Source organism: Notolabrus celidotus, chromosome 2, assembly GCF_009762535.1.
Source record: "Notolabrus celidotus isolate fNotCel1 chromosome 2, fNotCel1.pri, whole genome shotgun sequence".
NCBI lineage: Eukaryota > Metazoa > Chordata > Actinopteri > Labriformes > Labridae > Notolabrus > Notolabrus celidotus.
The window spans coordinates 35,966,409-35,988,308 of record NC_048273.1 but is presented as its reverse complement, the minus strand read 5'-3'; the positions used below and the strand labels follow the sequence as shown (position 1 = coordinate 35,988,308).

General features: G+C 39.2%; 1 protein-coding gene across 1 annotated transcript in view; it reads right to left on the bottom strand.

Annotated features, from left to right (window-relative positions):
* Positions 1 to 21,900, bottom strand: part of kif1aa (kinesin family member 1Aa) — a 73,955-nt gene that overhangs the window by 46,592 nt on the left and 5,463 nt on the right. Inside the window, exons 3-9 of the mRNA XM_034673425.1 lie at positions 4,532 to 4,605; positions 4,226 to 4,408; positions 4,046 to 4,111; positions 3,709 to 3,887; positions 1,840 to 1,951; positions 211 to 288; positions 11 to 76 (exon numbers count right to left, since the gene is read on the bottom strand). Coding sequence (XP_034529316.1) covers positions 11 to 76; positions 211 to 288; positions 1,840 to 1,951; positions 3,709 to 3,887; positions 4,046 to 4,111; positions 4,226 to 4,408; positions 4,532 to 4,605 — 758 coding nt within the window. The remainder of the gene's footprint in view (positions 1 to 10; positions 77 to 210; positions 289 to 1,839; positions 1,952 to 3,708; positions 3,888 to 4,045; positions 4,112 to 4,225; positions 4,409 to 4,531; positions 4,606 to 21,900) is intronic.

Genomic DNA, 21,900 nt, shown 5'->3' with positions numbered 1-21,900 from the left:
TGATACGTACCACTTCTGCAAGAGCAGAGATGACTTTCCCCAGTGTGGTTAGAGATTTGTTGATGTTTGCTCCTTCCTGTGACATGCAGAGAATGATATTCACATTGTGAAGATGTAATCATAGTGATTATATCCATGTTGCCAGGCATATTTGTGATTTATGTACAGTATGTGTTTAATTTCTAAATGTCAGTAAAATAAGTATCTCACCTTGAGTCTGGTGCCTTTAGCTCCAGTCGAATCTGCCCTCTCACTGCCGGCCAAATCTACCAAACTTATTTTGCTAACCTAGAACAAAAAGTCATGGAAACACAAAGATTAGTGACAGAATTCCATCTTACAGCCTCTGTGAAGAACTCTGGAGTCATGTCACTTTTGGCTGTGGATGTAGTTTTCGCTGTCTTTATTGGAAAATGAACCATTCAAAGAAATTAATGTATCGTCACCCTATTAAAATAAAAGCCTAAGTCATTTTTTGACAAAAAATTGTTTTGGGCCTAAATCATCTCTTGATGATTCTGGCCACCTCTGGTGAAATCACCTTAATCCTTAGTTGAAAGGATTATGCTCTTTATAGGACAATGGCCTATGTCAAGAGGGTGACTTAGGCCTTTTTATTCTTGTCCTAAGACAACATTTTTGTTCTTTAGGATAAAATGTCTGACTTGGGCAATTTAACAAGCTTTCATGTTGGCAGCTGCCTCAAGAAGCAGCAGAATCTATAGAGCAGAAGAAGCTCTAAACATGATTCTTGAATCAGTTTCTTCCGCTGAGTGATAAGGTTTACTATCGACTTGACATTTGTTCAATTTAGGTTAGAGTTATTTACATTTCAGTTTGCTTTATGGAATTAAAGGACAGTTAATAGTCAGGTTTTAAAAAGTTGTCCAAACTGGAGGAAGACCTGGAGAAGTGAGGAAAGGAACTGCCTCCTGACCAATTTGATTGACCTGACATTTGTTTAATTTAACTCAGGGTCATTTCAGTTTTGAGTTTGCACTATGGGATGAAAGGGCAGTTTAAGCCAGGTTTAAAGTTGCCTAAGTCACACTAGAATGTTCTAAAATTGGCCTAAGTCACTTTATTTTTTAATGTTACATAATTGACACAAAGCGTTCTATGTATGTCAACAGTCATCCACTGTCAAGGCCTTTTTGATTGATAATAAATATCATATGCTCTGCATTTGGGTAAGATTTTTTGTGTTTTCCTAAAAACTCAAAAAAATGACATAGGCCATTATTTTAATAGGATGACGATATCTAAAACAAGCAAAGGGGAGTTCACAAATAAATTCGTTCAAGAGCTGAAATGAAGAGTTTTAGCAGCTGTCTTTCTTTGTAAATCAGAAATGTCCGACTCCAAATGCTAAAGCTTACACTTCTTTCCTTCCCTTATTAACAACATTGAATTCATAAATGCTAACATGAGACATGTCCTTAACTGCATTAAGCATTAAGATCAGTCTATCAGCATTACTTTCACCATCATTATCTGTACTGTATTTGTGAGTTTGAATGTGTAGTTTATGTTATTATTTGTCTCTGTCAATCTCCCTCTATCCCTCTTTCCAACCCCATCACGGTCGAGGCAGATGGCTGTCCAACATGACTCTGGTTCTGCATCACATTTTTCACAGTGTAAAGTAGACACCTGTAACATATAACAAGTGAAGGGCTTCTTCTCTCACACTGATTTTCATCACACGATGACCTTCAAGCAGTCATTGATTTCCAATTTACCACCAGACTGAAATCAGTGTAATGAGTCGGCTCACAGATGAGCGGGGATAATAGCTCGATGTTAATTCAGTTAACTGAGGATGTGATAAGACTCTACCTTCTCAGAGGTGTTATCACTCTCAGCATCGTGGCGTTTCTGAGTGAATATGATGTTGAACACGGCGTGCGAACGACTGCTTGTCTCGTTCATGTTGGTGGCAGCCACAGTCCTGCAGAGACAGAGATTACATTCATCATTAGTTCCTTCTCCGAGTCTTTTGTTTGCTGTGCGTATTTGCAAAGAGGATGAGGAAGATAGTGACAGAGCCCCATGAAGTCCTGCCAACCCTGGAGGCGAAGATAATTCTTTTCTGCATCGACGATGTGCTGCTTGTGGGGGGTCTGCTTGTCACTTTCATCTATAAGAAAACTAAGAACACTGCCAACAGGGTGAAAAACCCAGAACTAAGTTTACATAAGCAACCAAACAGAATGACTGAGCCTTACAGAAGACAAAGGTGAATACAGACAGAGAGGAATCAGCAGGAATAAGGATCTGAGCTGTGGGATCCTGATCCTTATTTATTTAACATGAAACACTCTAAAGCTTTAAGCTGAGCTAAATCAGGCCTGGTTTGATCTTTGTGTAACTGAATGATAATCTGACGTAGTGGATTAATCAATAGGTACCTTGTTATTTTGTTAATGACTTCTGATCTTAAAGTGGGATAACTTTAGCACAAAAGTAAAGAAAGGAGAAGGGGCTCTATGGTAAAATAGACCAACAATATTAAGTTTGTTTATGCGTATTGTAATCTTCAGGAGAGATACCCAACTCAAATTATCTCCTGATGAGATGAAATCTTATGTCTTTGGTTGGATAAATGATTTCTAAATGTGACAATTCAAGAAACCGGCCTTTATGAACTTGGAGTGATCTAAAGCAAATTATAACCCAGTCATTTAAACAGGAATTTAAAATCCATTTGACTAAAAAATTGTCAAAGTTGAGCACAATTCAACTAAACACTCGATCACAGAGTCCAAACTATGCCAAATTGGTTTAGTGTGTGTGGCTAGTGTTAGCAAAGCTAGCGCCACCAGCCTTAGGTCCTCCTTCCATTAACTGGAGCTACAGCCCCAACTAGTGGTGGGTGTCTACACTTCAGATTAAACACAACATATGATGAACATTTCAAGCCTGCAGTAATAGGGGGACAACGGTTTAGCTGCACACATCCCTGTTATGAGCTTAGTCTATGAAACTCCACAGCAGAGACTATAAAACTAGCTGATACTTGTTCTCTGTTTATTGCTACTTCTGCTTGTTTTGTTGTTTTCAAGGGTCTATTGGTTTTAACTTCTTTTTCATGGTGCATTGTTTTTAGAATATATCCTTTGTTGCTACTTGGGGTCTGATTTTGTTTGTAATTCAACTGAATTTTGGGTCAATCATGCAGTAGTACTTTTTTTTTTTTTGGTTTCCACGTATGATTTTTAAGGTTTGTCTTCAGATATTGTTGCAAACTGTAGTGCCGGTTCATTGATTGGTTTTCAGACAGGAATAGAGCAAATATCCAGTCCTATTAAAACAATAGATTGAAGGTAATGAAATTTATAATGAAAATTATTTCTTGTACCTAAAGAAATACTTTTCATGAGGTACAAATAGGAAGAAAAGTATTGATAATCAGGAGGGGTTTACGTTTGATTGTAGATGTAAATATGAAGATAGGATATGAAGATTTGTTTTGTGGGAATGGTCTAGTATAATGCCAGAAAATAGTGAATAGAGGGGTAGGATTAGATAAGTTTTAACTTCTTCCTACTCCTTTTTGCACATGTAAAGTCAAATGTTTCAGTGCTTGCTAATGGAACTGATTGATATGTTTTTTTTTTGTATAACTGTTTCTTCTATTTTACTTTTACATGATCCAAATAAAGACATCAAATCAAATCAAAGGTTAAACATTAACAACTGCACTACCTGGCCTTGTTTCCAGAGTCCATCAGGTCTGAGATGTCGTTGTAGGAGGTGACAGCCAGCTTAGACAGATCCTCCACATAAGGTCCCATCAGAGGATGCTCTCGTACACGGAGGTTCCCTTTGTTTTTAGGATTCAGTAAGTCCCGCACACGCTCACAGTAGATTTCCATGTAGCTTACCTGCACAAATTCAAAATATTAGAGTGGACACTTTAAGCACATCCCAGGTTTAGGTATACTGCACTATTATTTATAAGTGAACTTGTTTTAATTGTTCTTTTCATACAATAAACATAAACATTAGGAGCAGAGAGATGACAGCAGGCTAAGATGCTTACCTCCACAGAGTAAGACATGCTGTTGTCCATGTTGTCATTGATTTTTGTAAAAAGATCTTCACACAGCTAGAAGGGTATAAATAAAGATTGTTACATTTAAAACTGTCACATCTTAGAAACCTGAACATACTTTATAGATTTGTGATTAGAACTGATCAAATTATCTGAACATGTTTTTACCAGGGGGATGATTCCTTGTTGATCCTTGACATCCTGTTTCCCCATCATGGTGTAGGACTTTCCAGCACCCGTCTGACCGTAAGCAAATATGCAGACGTTGTAGCCCTCAAAGGCGTGCAGCAGCATCTCCTCTCCGATGTCTTTGTACACCAGCATCTGAGAGGCATAGTTGGCATCCTCGGGCTGTGGACAGAGATACAAAATCAGCCACTTTAGCCTTGAATTTTCCATAAAACAAGCAACAACATGTAAAGGTGTGTGTTTCTCTGAAGTGAAGTCGCAGTGTTGGGGTGCAGAAAGAGTTACCGTGGTGTGGGACCAGTAGGAGTAATCAAAGTTGAAGCTCTTGTTGTCTTTGGCCTGCTTGGGGTTGATGATGGCTGAAAGACAGGACAAGAAACCCAGGTAAGAGTGAGGGTGAGAGGTGAAACTGTATCTGAGCTGTGTGGGTGTCATGTTGTGCTAATAGAGCTGGAAGTCGCTGGAAGGCCTCGTTCGACTCCCCTTCTGTACTTGTGCTCATGCTGTTGCTTGGGCTGTTATAGTAAGCCCTACATTACACTGAAGATGTTTTGGGACAGAGTGTGTCTTTTGGATGAAAACACAATATTTTCCTTTCACATTGATAGCATGGACTGAAATATATAAGTAGTACATCAGTTGCAATTAGTGTGAACCATTGCTTGTATATATATAGATGGACAGCATGTCTCTACCTCCTCCTGTTTTAAAGCAAAGATGAAGATTAAAGGCCATGTTGTTACCCACAGGTGTCTTTATCTACCAGCGGCCATCTTAGAACAGCTCAGCCTCAGCTTTTCAGGCTCAGCTCATCTTACAACAACGTGACTCACCCATCAGCCCTGAGCTCTTCATCAGGCTCAGATTTCCTCTCTTAGTGATCAGAGAAGCACTGACACAATGTCTCTCCCTGTCTGTTTTTAATTTCGTGTTTTGCGCTGATAACAAATGACTCCGGTCGAAATGAGAATAGTCTGGTCTGGTGGATTTACATCTGAAGAGTGACTCAGCATGACTCAATCGAATCTTTAATATTAAATATGAGGCCTTCTATCATCACTGCCTACAAATACATCAGCTCACTGTATATTCCTGGGACCTATAACATGTAAATTAACACAGCTTTTCAGTGAAGAGCAGCTGTTAAGGCTCATTTAAGCTAATAAAGCTGAACATGTACACTACCAGTCAAAAGTTTGGAAACACCTTCTCATTTAAGGGTTTGTATTTATTGTAATTATTGTAAACACTGTAGATTAATACTGAAGACATCAAAACTATGAAAGAACATATATGGAATTATTGAATGAACAACAAAGTGTTAAACAAATCAGAATCTGTTTTATATTTTAGATTCTGTAAAGTAGCCCCCCTTTTTCCTTCATGACAGCTTTGCACACTCTTGGTATTCTCTCAGTTTGCTTCATGAAGTGGTCTCCTGGAATGGTTTCTAATGAACATGAGCCTTGTGAAGAGTTCATTTGTAGAATGACTTGCCTTCTTAATGTGTTTGAGACCATCAGTTGTGTTGTTCAGAGGTAGGGTTAGTACACAATGGATAGCCCTATTTGACTACTGTTGTAATCCAGATTATGGTAAAAGCAGATTATTTCATAGTTTTGATGTCTTCAGTATTAATCTACAATGTTGAAAATAATTCAAATAAATAAAAACCATTGAATGAGAAGGTGTGTCCAAATTTTGGACTGGTAGTGTATTTTATACAACCCAGAAAGTTAAGTCTATTTCATAACTGTTTCTTTTCAAAGTAATGCCTCATAAGAAACAACCAATTTTCTGATGAAGTAACAATCACAAAGAGATTTCTGTTTCCTTTTCTTTGGTGCCACCTGTGGAGATGAGCGGTAACTGCAGGTGACTTTTTTGACCTTACTCAAACAGAGATTCAAACAATGTCCTCACAGGCAGTGCTGAGTTGTATTTGCACCTTTTCTTTAGTTGAATGGACTACAGTCATCATCACTCTCCTCTGTCTGCCCACAGTCACTGCTCATTCACAGCAGACACTGGAGAAAAGATTTGAGCACTTACTCTTCTGGTGCTTTCTTGAGTAATGCATCAAAAGTTTACCAACTCAACACCAAGTTAGGCTGAACCATCCTGAAATTACCTTGTAAAAATAACAAGAAAACATCAGCCACAGCTGAAATGCCTTAGTTATCAATGTGTGCTCATGTAAGAACTTAAAAACAACTTTAAAATGCTTTGGAATCAAGCAGATCTCCGATGTGTCCTGATTTAATAATTTACAAATATTGACTATGAGTTTAACTTGTTATTAATATCAAACTTACATAAAACTATTTTGCTGTGAATCCAGGATGTGCTCCTATCCTTTTTTCTTAATAATTAATTGGTTTGGTTTCACATCGTACAGCACTTAGGTCAGCTTCTGCTGTGTTTTTAAATGTGCTTTATAAAGAACTTTTACTTGACTTTACTTGACTTACATTGTGCAACTTATTAAGCAAAAGATGGCACCTTAAAAGTGTATCTTTTTTTTTTAATTTACCTGAAAATAGTCCAGATTTGTACTTCCATACTTTAGATTTAAAATTCGAAACTCAAGATTTGTTCATTTGTCCTAAGGGGGGGGTTGTTTTGAACAAAAGGCTGCCTACAGAAAATACAGGACAAAAATCAAGTCAAGTCAAGTCCCCTTTATCTATATAGCACACGTAAAAACAACCAGTGTTGGCCAAAGTGCTTTACAAGGTAAAAAGTAAAAAGTACATGAAGACAAACAATAATAAACAACACAACAAATCAGGATATGAACGTCCTCTTTACAAGGAGAAGGCCAAAGAGATGAGATGGGTCTTCAACAAAGATTTAAAACATTCATCAGTGGGGGCCGTACTTAATTGGAGTGCGAAGCCATTCCAGAGGTTGGGGGCAGATGCTGCAAAGGCTCGGTCCCCCCGGGTTTTAAGCTGAGTTTTAGGCACATCCAGGAGCAGCTGTTTTTTTTACCTCAGTGCTCGAGCTGAACATTAAGGATATTGGCCAAGTAGGATGATGCCAATCCATTTAGGGCCTTGTATGTTAAAAGTGCAATTTCAAAATCAATCCTGTGACGGACTGGGAGCCAGTGGAGAGCACGCAGCACAGGTGTGATGTGCTCCCTCTTTTTCCTGCCAGTCAGGAGGCGAGCTGCCGCATTTTGTACAAGCTGCAGGCGCTGAATAGACGTCCACATACAAGGAATTACAGTAATCAAGCCTAGAAGTAATAAAGGCATGTACCACTCTCTCTAAATCTTTGGAAGGGAGATAGGCTTTTACCTTAGCTGTAAGTCTCAGCTGGAAGAAGCTGGACTGAACCACAGAAGAGATTTGTTTTTCAAATTTGAAGGCACTGTCAAAATGAACACCAAGGCTCTTTACAGAGGAGTGAATATTTGTTGCAAAAGGGTTGAGAGTGCTCCCATCAAGCTGTTGGGGCTGTCCAAACACAATGACCTCAGTCTTTTTCTCATTTAGGTGCAGAAAGTTTAGGCTCAGCCATAACTTGACGTCGTTCAAACAGTTGAACAAGGACTGCAGGGATCTGTTCCTTTTTAAGCTCAACGGCATATACATTTGTGTGCTAACAATACAGCAGAGTGAGTGCCAGACGCAAGAAGACCACCAAGCCACAAGCAAAATTATATTCTCAAAAAAGCTGAATGAAAAATGATCTAAGGAACAGATATAGCCTGTTTGATTCTGCCGTGTTCGTATTCAGACAATGAACATCTAAATGGTGTAGTTAAAATCAGAACATCAGATACACAACAGTTAATTCCTCTGTATTATTTCATCACAGTTACACGATTCAAAATCAATGTATTCCTCTGAAATACTCGAGCCTCTGGTAGCGTGCCCACCCAGGAACAATATCTCTGCTGTGGTCTGGAGAAACAAAAACGCTTCCTCTCTGCTCCCAAAGCTCCAGACACCATTTCTCTTCTAATGCAGATCAGTCGATAGGAAGAAAGGGCCCAGAGCTAAGTACTCTCTCAAGTCAGCGTACACACACACACACATGCACACACACACACACACTGTTATTTCCTCTCTACACTGTTACTATGTCTCCAGCTTTGAGATATAGGCCAGTGTGGCTGACGTGGGTCTCAGGTTTCAGGCCTATTCCTCATCATGACAAAGAGATGAGGCCCATCATGATCTCCAGGTACTCTGGACGAAGACCAAACATGAACACAGATGCAGTTAACACACAGCACTATGCTTCAAGTTCATCCAAGTGACTCCTGTGCTTATGGCTTGTCTTTAAATACTTGAAGTTTCTATAGAATCAATTTTATTAATCAGCTAAAAATGTTTCCTTGTGGCTCATTTCCCAACATGTCCTGTTTCCTGCCACAAATGATCCTGTTCAGTAATGTGTCATGACATCAGACCAAAGCAGCATCATCAGTCAATTCTCAGTAAGTCATTAAGTGTCTGCACTTTGTCTTTTTAGAATTATCACTTCATCCACAGAAGTGAAAGAGCAATGGCAATTTGCTTAATGTTCCAATGAAGTCACAAAATGATGATTCAGTGTTACTCGTCCAAGAGGATCTGATTTACCCTCAAAGCTCATCTCCTCTTCCTAACACTATGAATAAAGCCAGTAAGAACTCTGTGTATTGTAGTATAACTTTTAAAACCTGTCTTTCCTACAGTTTCTTGTTTAGTGTCCACAAGAGGTCAGAAGAGGCTGTGAGCTGAGCTGTCACTGACTTGTTCCTCACTGCTCGGCATGTCATTCATCAGGATGTCTTCAGTGTGTGAATTACCAGCAAGTCTGACCATCTCCAAAATAATTTAGACACTTCTAATTCACTTTTGTAAAAGACAAAGTAATGCAGTTACCGTGAAATCCAGAATATATGTGCCCTAGTATTTAAGACAAGGTCTGTTTTTCGGAGGCTCCAAGAGGGAAAAAGTTTTAAACTTTGTTCCTGCATGAAGTCATCTATTAGGTTCAGCAATGTGCAGTTTCTATGCAGATGTGTAGCTCTAACTAGTACCATCTATTATTGTCACCCAGCCACTTGTGTCAATAATAATAATGATGATACACTCTATTTAAAGGCACCTTTTTTTAGCACTTGAGGTCACCGTTCAGGGCAGAGTTTAAAGGTGACATATCATGCTTTTTTCATCAATATATATTGGTCTAAGAGGTCCACAAAACATGTCTTTAAAGTTTATGCTCAAAAAAACACTTTGAAATCAGATTTTGGCATGCCTGAAAATCCCTCTTCTTCAGTCCTCCCTCTGACCACGCCCCCTCAGGAAGTGGATGTGCCCTCGGCTCTCCAGCACGTTGATATAATGTTTACATGTTGGCTGAATATACACGGCTGCTCAGAGATCACATTACTTCATCTGATCCAGAATCTGATCCTGACGGAGAGGCGCCTGTTGCAGGACCTTCCTGAAGGATTGGTCATAGATTTAGTGTTTCTTGTTGTTTTATTTATCAGTATGTCGACGTGTGTCTTGGTACACAGCTACGAACATATAGCTATGTGGCTATGCTAACTAGCGCTAGCACTTATCCATGATAAATAAAAATCATCCACTAGATCTTCAAATCTGCAGACGTGGGGAGTAAAACCGACTTCTACCAGAAAGGCAGCAGGACCTTTTATGAAGGATTAGTCACAGATTTAGTGTTTCTTGTGTGTCTTGGTACACAGCTACAACTATGAAGATGTAGCTAAGTGGCTATGCTAATTAGCGCTAGCACTTATCCATGACAAATAAAAATCATCCACTAGATCTTCAAATCTGCAGACGTGTGGAGTAAAACCGACCTCTGCCAGAAAGGCAGCGGGACCTTTCTGAAGGATTGGTCACAGATTCTGTGTTTCTTGTTGTTTTATTTGTCAGTATGTCGACGTGTGTCTTGGTACACAGCTACAGCTACGCTATGCTAACTAGCGCTAGCACTTATCAATGATAAATACAAATCATCCACTAGATCTTCAAATCTGCAGACGTGGGGAGTAAAACCGACCTTTGTGTTTATTAAGACAGCCTACAACTAGCATGCCTCCCTCCTAAGCTCCTTGTTAGCACACATTTGTGCAGGTAATGAAAAACGGAGGAGGGATTCAGTATTATTTTATACAGTCTATGGGCTGAACAAGCTCCGAGCTCTGACTCCGTGACAGACCGGATATTGTTGTGACGTAACAAAAACACGGAAGTCTGAAACGGCTCGTTTCACACACATTTACAGAAAGGTGGAGAAATCAGAACAGGGGCAGAATGGATTTTTTTCATTCTCGGGGGGTTTGTAGACATGCCAGGGAAACATAATTCAGGTAGAGAACCATTAAAAAGTCGATTTTGCATGATATGTCACCTTTAAAAAAGAGCAGTATAAAATTAGGCTGATAAAATCGACAGGACATGTAACCGGCGGGAGGGAGTTCCAGAGGTGGGGGACAGAGTGGCTGAAGGCTCTGGACCCCATGGTGGTTAAGCGGGCGGGTGGTGTAGTGAGGTGAATGGAAGAAGAAGACCTGAGAGTGCGGCTGGGTGTGTTGATGTGGAGAAGTTCAGAGAGGTAGGGAGGATAGAGGTTATGGAGGGCCTTAAAGGTAAGGAGCAGAATCTTGAAATTGATGCAAGTTTTGACCAGTGACCAGTGAAGCTGCTGAAGGACGGGTAGCGTTGATAGTTGTGAGGTATGAACCCACTGCCTGTGACCAATCTGTTATAGCAAGTCTTAAAAGATTTGTGCCTTCCCCCTCCACTCATCACTGGTTCTCTCAAATTGAAGTCTATTCAATCAAACCAGCACTCTTTGTTTTCTTTAAATGCATGAGGGAGAAAAGCATTAAATAGTACGCCTCACTGTGTGTCCAGCATGCTCTACCACTGAAGCAGTCGCTTGCTTCTTTGAGAGCCATCTGTTGGGTAGAATACTGTAACACAAGAGAATGCCTCTCTCTGCATTTCATACTGGTTATACTGGTCACACAAGTTTAAAGGATACATCACATAGTTTAGATGACCAAAAATGTGTTCAAAGTGTGTCTTCTGCACACAAAATGTGTGTCTCCTACACGATCCAGCAGATCTTAGGGGGCAGCAAGAAAAATAAATCAAACAGAGTTAAAAACAACGGTCACGTCATTAGAGACACAAAGAAAGAAGTTGACATATCCAGTGCCTGGCTGACAGCTGGTGCTTAGTCAAACATTTATATGTGGGTGTCTAAAAATAAAAAGTTACACTGTAGTTAGGCAAACTGTGTAAAAAAAAAAGGGAACAATTGCACAAGACTGCAAAAGGAAAAATTCAGATTACCATCATTCAAATTTAAATTCAAACATCTTGATTCATCTCTTTAGGGGTGACTGGTTTAGAGGAAGGAGTGTGTCATAAATAACCTCAGCTATGACCAAAAAACAACAAATTACACACAGAAGATACAAATCAAATCCAGGAGACATGAGAAATCACCGGATGTTACAATTTCAACTAAGGTCCTGAGGCTTATTGACATTAAAGTTCCAGAAAGAAATTGCAAAAGCAAAAAATATACAGGATATGTGGATTGTGTTTGAAGCCGGATGATGGATAAAGGTCCAACAAGGTCTGAAACTGGCACTTTGTGACATTAAGGAGAGACAGTGATTAGTTCATCCTGGTAGAAAATGCTGAGCAAGCTCCATAAAACTGTGATTTTCTGTCAGAAAATGAACCAAATCTTAACAAATGGCACACAGATTAGCTAACAAAGCCTCAAAGTGGGAATATACTTCGATCTAAGATCTGACCAGAAGCAGAGCCCCTGCAGTATGACATCCTTTAGCTGCTTACTCATGCCTAGTATGATTCATACAGCCTCCCCAAACACCCTCACACAGCGCTGCACCGGAAAGCAAAGCTCCCTGCACTTAGATAAGGTAATTAGTTTAGAGCAGCAGTGATTGGCAACGTGTATGAGAGCAGAACTCAGGCGTGACGCGAAGCCGTCTGTGGTCACAGCTGGCGTGTGAGAGTAACCTCCACCTGAGGCCGGTTTTGGCAGCTTTTTTATCACACAGCGCGCGTTTCATCTTTATCATGCTCGTCTTTACAGCCTGTCTCCTCTTTTTATGATGGAAATGCTTTTTAATTACGAGCACAGAGGTTAGAGATGACGCTGGGATTTGTAAGTGAAGTCATGGAGGGGAAGACGTCATACTACTTACGACAGCAGCGCATTTAAATTCTGCCTGTGTGCTCTCAAACCATCATCAGTGTTAAGTAGTAAATGCACGCATCCACCTTTTCCCGGAGCACATGATGACCTCTAACAGGGAGCTCAAGTGCACTCCTCTAATAATCACAGCTGCCTTATTAAGAACCGACTCCACCTCCAAGAATCCACATCCTTGGAAAAGTGAATTCAATGTTGCACACATTCATGTAAATTAGGAGTAATTCTCTATTTTAAGAGCCATCTTCTCTCAATCTGATTTTGTCAGTCTGAGTATCTAAAGAATTATCCACAAATAGAATATTTCAAACCACAGATTGAGAGGGACTGCAAACTCCATCCTAAGCAGCCCTAATTTGCTGCTCAACTGAAAACACACTAACATTTCAGTAGACAAATTAGATTCAGGCTAGAGAGTACAATAGTGGCCTCTTTGCTTTAATTGTCTACCTTTCTTTGGAATAACACTTTCTAAAATCACTGATGTTATTTTCCTCAAATGAAATTTTGATTTGGAAAACTGATTCATCATCTTTATTTTTAAATATCCAAAATTAAAAAGAGAGTGCACTATCGTTTTAGTAGTAGATTATTGTCAGTTTTTATTGACTTTATTTCAATTTTTTGATTTAATAAATACTGTGCAGAGTGCTTGATGCATGCAGCATCACAACAAGTTTCTCTTAGAGGACAATAAAGTCGAATTGCATTGTATTATATCATATCCTATCCTGTTGTATCGTGTTGCATCTTATCTTTTTGTATCCTAATGTTTTATATCATATCATATCTCGTGTTATTGTATCCTATTGTACCATGTCACATTGTATTATATCAAATGGAATGTTTTTGCATCATATTATTTTGGATCATATATCTTACTACATGTTATTTTAATGTATTGTACCATATGTTATCTTATTATAACATTGTAGGCAGCACAGTTTGGTAAAATTATGCGGTTGTATACACTACCAGTCAAAAGTTTAGACACACCTTCTCATTGAAGGGTTTGTATTTATTTTAATTATTGTAAACACTGTAGATTAATACTGAAGACATCAAAACTATGAAAGAACATATATGGAATTATTGAATGAACAAAAAAGTGTTAAACAAAGCAGAATCTGTTTTATATTTTAGATTCTGTAAAGTAGCCCCCTTTTTCCTTCATGACAGCTTTGCACACTCTTGGTATTCTCTCAGTCTGCTTCATGAAGTGGTCTCCTGGAATGGTTTCTAATGAACATGAGCCTTGTGAAGAGTTCATTTGTAGAATGACTTGCCTTCTTAATGTGTTTGAGACCATCAGTTGTGTTGTTCAGAGTTTATAGTTTTGATGTCTTCAGTATTAATCTACAATGTTGAAAATAATTAAAATAAATAAAAACCTGTATCTTAGCACACAGTATTGTAAAGTATTGTACAATATATTATCTAATCATATCATTGTAGGCTGCACAGTTTGTTGTAATTATGCGATTTCAATCATATCGAAAAATATTGCAATTTGTAATTCGATGTATGACAGGTATTATGAGTCTACTGGTTTGTTATCAAGGAACATTCAGAGATTATTGCTGGTTTATATATTTTTCTTCATTAATTCTATTTGAAGTTGTTTTTATGTACAGCTCTTTGTGTTACAATGTCATTGTATGAAAAGCGCTTTATAAATAAAGTCTGATTGATTGATAATCAAGCTTCTTCCCGATGATCTGGTTTGCTTTTGTAAGTCCTGCAGAGTTGTTAACATCAATTTTAGTCTCTTTCATAACTTTGAAAAAACTCCTCAAAGGAGCGTTCATGATAATTTGAATATTCTGTGAATAGCAGAGGAGCCTGAAACAACTCGATTTACTATGGCACCTCTAATGTTTGGTATAATCATGTACATGTAAAACTACGAGTACCGTGGGTGATACCCTCACGTCATCAACTATCCTCCTCCCATGATAGTGATAATCTCTTCAAGCTTAATTTCAGTGGTCACGCATCACAGTCAAAGCATCCTATCATAGTATCCTCCGTGTTTGTCTTTGCCCTCGCTGCCGGGTCTTTCAATCTGTGACTGAGTGATGCTGGTCGAGCTGTCACGGGTGACCTGCCCCAGTCAATAGGAGAGGAAATGTGGCTGCGTCAGCAGGTCTGGCGGAGGGGATGCGATGTGAACCCTCTGACAGAGACTGGAGGAGAGCCATGTTGATGCTATATTCAGACACAGCACAGGGCGTAGGTGGTTTTTCGTCTGCTGCTTGATAAATCCTACACTTTAATCCAGGGTTCTAAAAGCACCCTGTCCGTCAAACAGCACTTTAGCATTCTGTGTCATGCCCAAATTAGCATTTTTGAGCATTTACAGTTACGATAATGACGTCTTTGAAAGTGAAGGACATGAGAGCGCCTTGAAATCATTTGTTCCTTGAAATGAATTAACTCTGTGTGAATTTCTTTACAGTTTGACAGGAAATAACTGAATAAAAAGACTAATGTGGTGGGATGTAAACGTGAGATTTTACAGCTATAATAAACAGGTCCAACACTTTAAGTTCATACAAAAACATTTACATTTCTTTTGTTTTTGCTGCAATTAAAATCTGAATCTATTCTCAAAGTAAAATCGCTCCCAGAGAGGCCGACAGTATGTAGCCTGCAGGTCTGTCCTCTGCATCTTAATTAAGGTCAGCATGGGAGGGAAGATCTCTTGAAAACAAGCTTACTGCCATTCTGCTGCTTTGTGGGAACGGGGCTATTGACCCACACATGAGTGTCAGAGAGCACAAAGCAGAGAGTGAGACGCTCACAAAAACCCAAAGCTCCTTCTTCTTCTTCCTTTCCACAGCCCCAGACTACAAAAAGACAAGGGGGCATTTATACCCGGCCTCTGTACCCCCTCCAGACACTGCAACCAATGAGGCTTTTTCATGACATCAGTGTGCTCACATCCTCCAGTCCACATCCAGAGCCATTGACTCGGTTTGGAAGAGAACAATCTGCTCTGCTGAAAGACCTGCAGACCCGCTGAAAGCAGCTTTGTGTTCTGTGTGGATCTGACCAGCAAGACATTTTCTACACTGCTTACATAAACTCAGTTTAATCTCTGGATTTTTAGGCAGAGTGAACAAACAGAATCTTGTCATGGGCCTGATTAAAATCTGTTCAGTCGTACTAACTCTGTGTATGTGATCAATGAGCGGGGCTATTTATCTTGTTAAATAAATCAAAGTGTCCAAACATTACTTTCTGATGCACTTCTTTCTGGGCTTCTACATTCAACATCAAACACTAAAAGACCTCGTTAGCTTCGGCTAATTATTCATCTGTCAGGCATTATTTTAAAATCTAGATAAATCCATCAATCTTGTATAATGGAGTTGTGATAAAGTTAGATAAGTTGCATTTCTCCTGTCTGTTGCTCAATAAACTGCCAATGTCGTATGAATAGATGCAATACTTATACCTTTTAAATCTATCATGGTTCACTTTGTAATGTTTCTGACTCATGATGAAGGTGTAAACTCCTGCATTATTAGTACAGTAAGGTAACCAAAATTAAATCAATCTGCAAAATCAATCCTTTATTTCCAAATTTTCAGCTTGTAGAAATAATTTGAATTTAAGTGAATCAAAGCCAAGTACTCCAAGACTTCACTGAGTGCAGCTCTGAGAAGATATTCTGCATATTATTTGTTCCTTTTATCTGATGTAAGTAAGTATTTCTAAAAAAGAAACAACACCTAAAGAAGTCAAGTGCAGTTATAATAAATCTGCAGTCAATATTACCCCCCTATCTTTGGATAGTGAGGTCATTTATGATTCATGTAGTACCTTCCTTGACAGAAAGATAATGTTGTCTACTGATGAATGAGACAGGATAATGTTTGAAAAAGTAATGTGTTCAGTTCTCTTAGAAGGTCCTAAAAACAAACAATAATCACTAAGTGAGAACTGCAGTGGATAAGGAGGGAAGTGTTCACATTTGCAGCGTTTATTGTAAATGACAGCCTGAGAAATCATAACATGCACCAAATCATGTTGGACCGGGAACAATTCTTTAACCTGTGACAAGGACCACTGCCTCCTAACATGTGGTGCTCCATCAACTGAGCCAAACTGGCACCCCTTGTTATTTTTGAAGAGGGGTTGTAGGAGATACTTGTCATCTAGCTCTACCTCTTAGTTGAGAAACCAGGAGGAGTATCTGCATGGAAGCTAGGCTGCAGAGGATATTTGTAATGTGTCTTTTTTGACCATTTTAAGAAAGTTTGAGCCATTGACAATGATGGTGTAAGTGCACACTACCAGTCAAAAGTTTGGACACACCTTCTCATTCAATGTTTTTATTTATTTTAATTATTTTCAACATTGTAGATTAATACTGAAGACATCACAACTATGAAATAATCTGGTTTTACCATAATCTGGATTACAACAGTAGTCAAATAGGGCTATCCATTGTGTACTAACCCTACCTCTGAACAACACAACTGATGGTCTCAAACACATTAAGAAGGCAAGTCATTCTACAAATGAACTCTTGACAAGGCTCATGTTCATTAGAAACCATTCCAGGAGACCACTTCATGAAGCAGACTGAGAGAATACCAAGAGTGTGCAAAGCTGTCATGAAGGAAAACGGGGGCTACTTTACAGAACCTAAAATATAAAACAGATTCTGCTTTGTTTAACACTTTTTTGTTCATTCAATAATTCCATATATGTTCTTTCATAGTTTTGATGTCTTCAGTATTAATCTACAGTGTTTACAATAATTAAAACAAATACAAACCCTTGAATGAGAAGGTGATTACAAACTTTTGACTGGTAGTGTACGTTAAAAATTCTCACTACTATACCTTGCTGTCTGAAAGCGACTTTGTTTAGCACTGTTTTGCAGACACAACACATTCCTTCAAATGCAGCGTACCAACCGTCTGTTTGGGACTGCAGGCTCTGATAGGGACATAAATACAACCAAACTAAAGAACAAGGGTTTTTGACAGTGACACTGTGGGTAGCAGAGGACGCCTTTATGAACTGGTTCCCATGGAGTAAGAATGCAAGTCAACAGGCTCAAACACTTACCATTCATGAGCACCTCGAACAATCCCACTTCAAAATAACTGAACTATCTCAGTCCAACACCACAATGAAAGCATGCAACTAAGAGTCACTTCATTCAAGTGTCTGCAGGTCAATGCAATTTAAGGATCAATACAACTAAATGCTATTTAAGGATCAATACAAGATTTTCATCCACGTCATCTCTGCCGGCAGCCATGACACAGACACTCAGGACTGCAATGTAATCCCTATGAGCATGCATGCTTGATTAAAGGATGTTTACTTAAGGTGCTACCTCCCCCCCAATGATAGGCTCAGATTGTATTTCAAGGTGTCTACCATCATTTTGAAAAGGATCCCTACATCAGGGAGGCACTTTTATAAATAACAAGATCCTTTTAAAGAATCAGAAGCAGCCAACACATTTCAGAGCATGGGAGTTACTGGTCTACTTCTTCTTTGATAAGCCTTGTAAGCTTGTGTTTGTGTTAATATGTGACATTAATGGTTTTAAAGGGTTAGTTGAGTCATGCATAGATTTGCATAATTAAGGGCGTGACTGGGTTGAGTTAAAGAGTGGGTGCGATGTAGCCGTTTGCCAGGAGGCTAAAAGCCCGCTTCAGCTCCATCTTTTTGTTTCAGGCTTCAAACCCCCCCTCCAGGAACCAATGGATGACATCACTGAGACTATGCACATGTTTTATACAGTCTATGCTCTGATTCAAGTGTTTCAGTCATTAACATAAAGGTCTATGTCTGTACAATCTGAGCCTGTTGGTGGGACAAGCAACTGCTTTCAATGGATATAGTTGAATCATGCTTGTTTACCATGATGGGTTATGTTGCAGCAGTTAAAGCCTGCCTCTCTGTCTACAACTTTTAGTTCCATTTGGTGCTTAAAAGTATGTAAAAACTGGGACAAGGTTCAAAAAGCACCAGAATAAACCCTTCATATATCACTTACATAGATAATTGGTTTGATTAAAAACAGCAAACAGGCTGTGCGTGCTCAGAAATATAATTCACAGATTAAATCAAACAGGACGTCTCCAAGGACATTTGGTGATACCAACACTGTACATACAGTATCTTCTCTGTGGATTACAAAGCCTCTGATCTAAATTTACTCTGCTGCAGGAGACTCTGCTGACAACAAAATACTCACTGTCCACTGCTGCAGTGACAAATGGTGGAAATCTGTGCAGAGGCAATGACACAAACCTAACTGTAGGTGTCAACAGATATGGGATAACGGTCATACTGTGGAATCCTTAAGGGAGTATCCAAAACACGGATCAATTTCTATTGTAAGTAATGAGTCAAGCAGGAACGACATCCCAAAATGCAACAAATCACACGGTTAAAATATGACAGGCCAAAAAAAGCCGCCCGGCTTGTTGTCTAGTCACCCATGACATGAGGAAGGAGGGGGAAGCAGGCTAAATTAGGCCAAGCGGTAAATATTTCAGGAAGCCTCATCCATTATTGACGAACGGCTTTACCTTGCTTAGCAGACTACATATCGAGTGTCTTTCCAGTCTCCTCTCAACTAGAGTCCTCACTCTGCACTGAATAACCCGAGGAATGTGGAACACTCTCCACTACATACTTATAAAAACACACAACATACGCTCTAAAAGCATATGCAGGGAAATCTTCAGGTACAAGCACAAATGGAAACGCTCCAACATGCTTCTGTGGTGAAAATATTACATTTCTGTAATTATTGTGCTGATTGGATATTTGCGAAAGAGGCAGACCTGAATAGACAGATTACATTTTAATGTACAGTTGTGTTCAAAGTAATAGCAGTGTGAGTAAAAAGGTGAGTAAACGTCAAAATCCCTCAAATAAATTGTATTTTAATGAACACAAATGCATTGAGGACACAGCACTTTCTATTTCAAAGCAAGAAAATTGGAAAAAGTAAATGAATTTGATAATATTTTAAAGAAAGTCAAGAAATATAATGTTCAAAAAAAATAGCAGTGTTGACATTTTATTTATTTAACCTTTATTTAACCAGGTGAGTTAATTGAGAACCAATTCTCATTTGCGATAACGACCTGGGCGAGGAGGCAACACAGGTGGCATGACAATAAATAAAAGACAAAACAAGAAACAGAGAGGACATACATAGAAACCTAGAGACAGAACAATACAAAACAAAAATATGACAGCAGTGAACAACTTAAAAGCAATTTAAAAGCAAGTGCAGTGATGTTGAGTTATGGGGTGTATTAGTTTTTTGAAAGTGGCGAGTGGAATGAGAGAGGTCAGCTTTAGGGATTGTTGAAGGTGATTCCAGGCATTTGCAGCGGAAAACTGGAAGGAGGTGCGACCAAAGGAGGTCAGGGCTTTGGGTGTGGTGAGTTTGATAAGGCTACTTGAGCGCAGGCTCCAGTTTGTGCTGTGAAGTTTGATTAGTGACTGTAGATATAACGGGGTTTTACCAGTGAGGGATTTGTAAATGAATAGAAACCAGTGTGTTTGTCTGCGAGAGTGGAGTGAAGGCCAGACATCTGTCTTTACAAACTCAAAAATGTACTGTATAAACTAAGAAATGCTTGAAGATTCAACTTTCCTGAGAATCATAAACTAATATTTAGTTGCATAACCACGGTTTCTGATAACTGCTTCACATCTGTGGTGCATGGAGTCGACCAACTTCTGGCACCGGTCAACAGGTAATGCAGCCCACGACAATTGCACTACGTTCCACAATTCCTCTGAATTTCTTGGTTTTGCCTCATGAACAGCATTTTTCATGTCAGCCCACAAGTGTTCTATGGGATTAAGGTTGGCCACTCCATTACTTGAATGCGGTTTTGTCTGGAACCATGATTTTGCTTGCTTGCTGGTGTGTTTTGGGTCATTGTCTTGTTGAAACACCCATTTCAAGGGCATTTCCTCTTCAGCATTTGACAACATGACTTCTTCCAGTATTGATGTACTCAAACTGATCCATGATCCCTGATATGGGATAAATAGGACCAACACCATAGTACGAGAAACATCCTCATATCATGATGCTTGCACCACCATGCTTCACCGTCTTCACTGTGTACTGTGGCTTGAATTCAGTGTTTGCAGGACGTCTGACAAACTGTCTGTGGCCCTTAGACTCAAAAAGAACAATCTTAATCTCATCAGTCCGCAAAATATTACGCCATTTCTTTTTAGGCCAGTCAATGTGTTCTTTGGCAAATTGTAACCACTTCAGCACGTCTTTGTTTTAACAATGGGACTTTGCGGGGGCTTCTTGCAGGTAGCTTGGCTTCACATGGCCGTCGTCTGATTGTTACAGTACTCACAGGCAACCTTAGATCTTCTTTGATCCTCCTGGAGCTGATCATTGGCTGAGCCTTTGCCATTCTGGTTATTCTCCGATCCATTTGAATAGTCGTTTTCTTTTTCTTCCTCCCCTTTCTGGTTTTGGCTGCCATATTAAAGAGTTTGATATCATTTTAGCTGAACAGCCTATCATTTTCTGCACTTCTTTATAGGTTTTCCCTTCTTTGAATACTTTCTTAATCAAAGAACGCTCTTCTTCTGAACAGTGTCTTGAACGACCCATTTTACTCTGTTTTTCAAGGACAAATGCACAGCCAGTATATGCAGCGTCAGTTGCCTTGATCCTTAAATGAGGGCCACCTGTTTAACACCTGTTTTTTTCACATTATCAATGGACCTCACTTATTGAACTCAGCACTGCTATTTTTTTGAACACGCCCCTTTCAGTTAATGATTCAGTTTCACAGAATCAGCAGCATGCACGCCATGCCTGTTGGGTCTGTTGGTTTTCTATACCTTTACTAAACCTTCTAGAAACTTACTTGCAGTGTAGAAGTTGAAATTTTAACAAAAACAGTGATTTATCTTGCTAGTGATGTTGGACTGCTATTATTTTGAACACAACTGTATATTAAGCAGGCATTGTTCAACCTGGCTAAATCTAGCAACAAACACCAACAGCAGGCTTTGCTTTGATTAAATATAAGGTCAAACATGCAGGTGATTATGTCACCTACAGAATGATTTCCTGAGCAGGAGATTTCATTTTAAAAATCCTCTCAACCCGACTCCATGAAGTGACTTAAAAGATCAACCCTGTAATGAGACCATCTTTCATTTTCTCTTTAGTACATTATAATCTTGGACAGTATCATAATGACCTGCTGATTCTGACTTAATTCTGTGCTCATACTGAGTCATGATTTAGGTCTTTCATCTCACAAGAGGTTTGCCGAGTCCCCCCTGATACTGTGCAGGGAGGTTAGAGGGTCAAGGACAGCAGTGCTTCACAACCTGGAAAATAAATCTAATCTTCATTGTCGCTGTGATATTAATTTGCA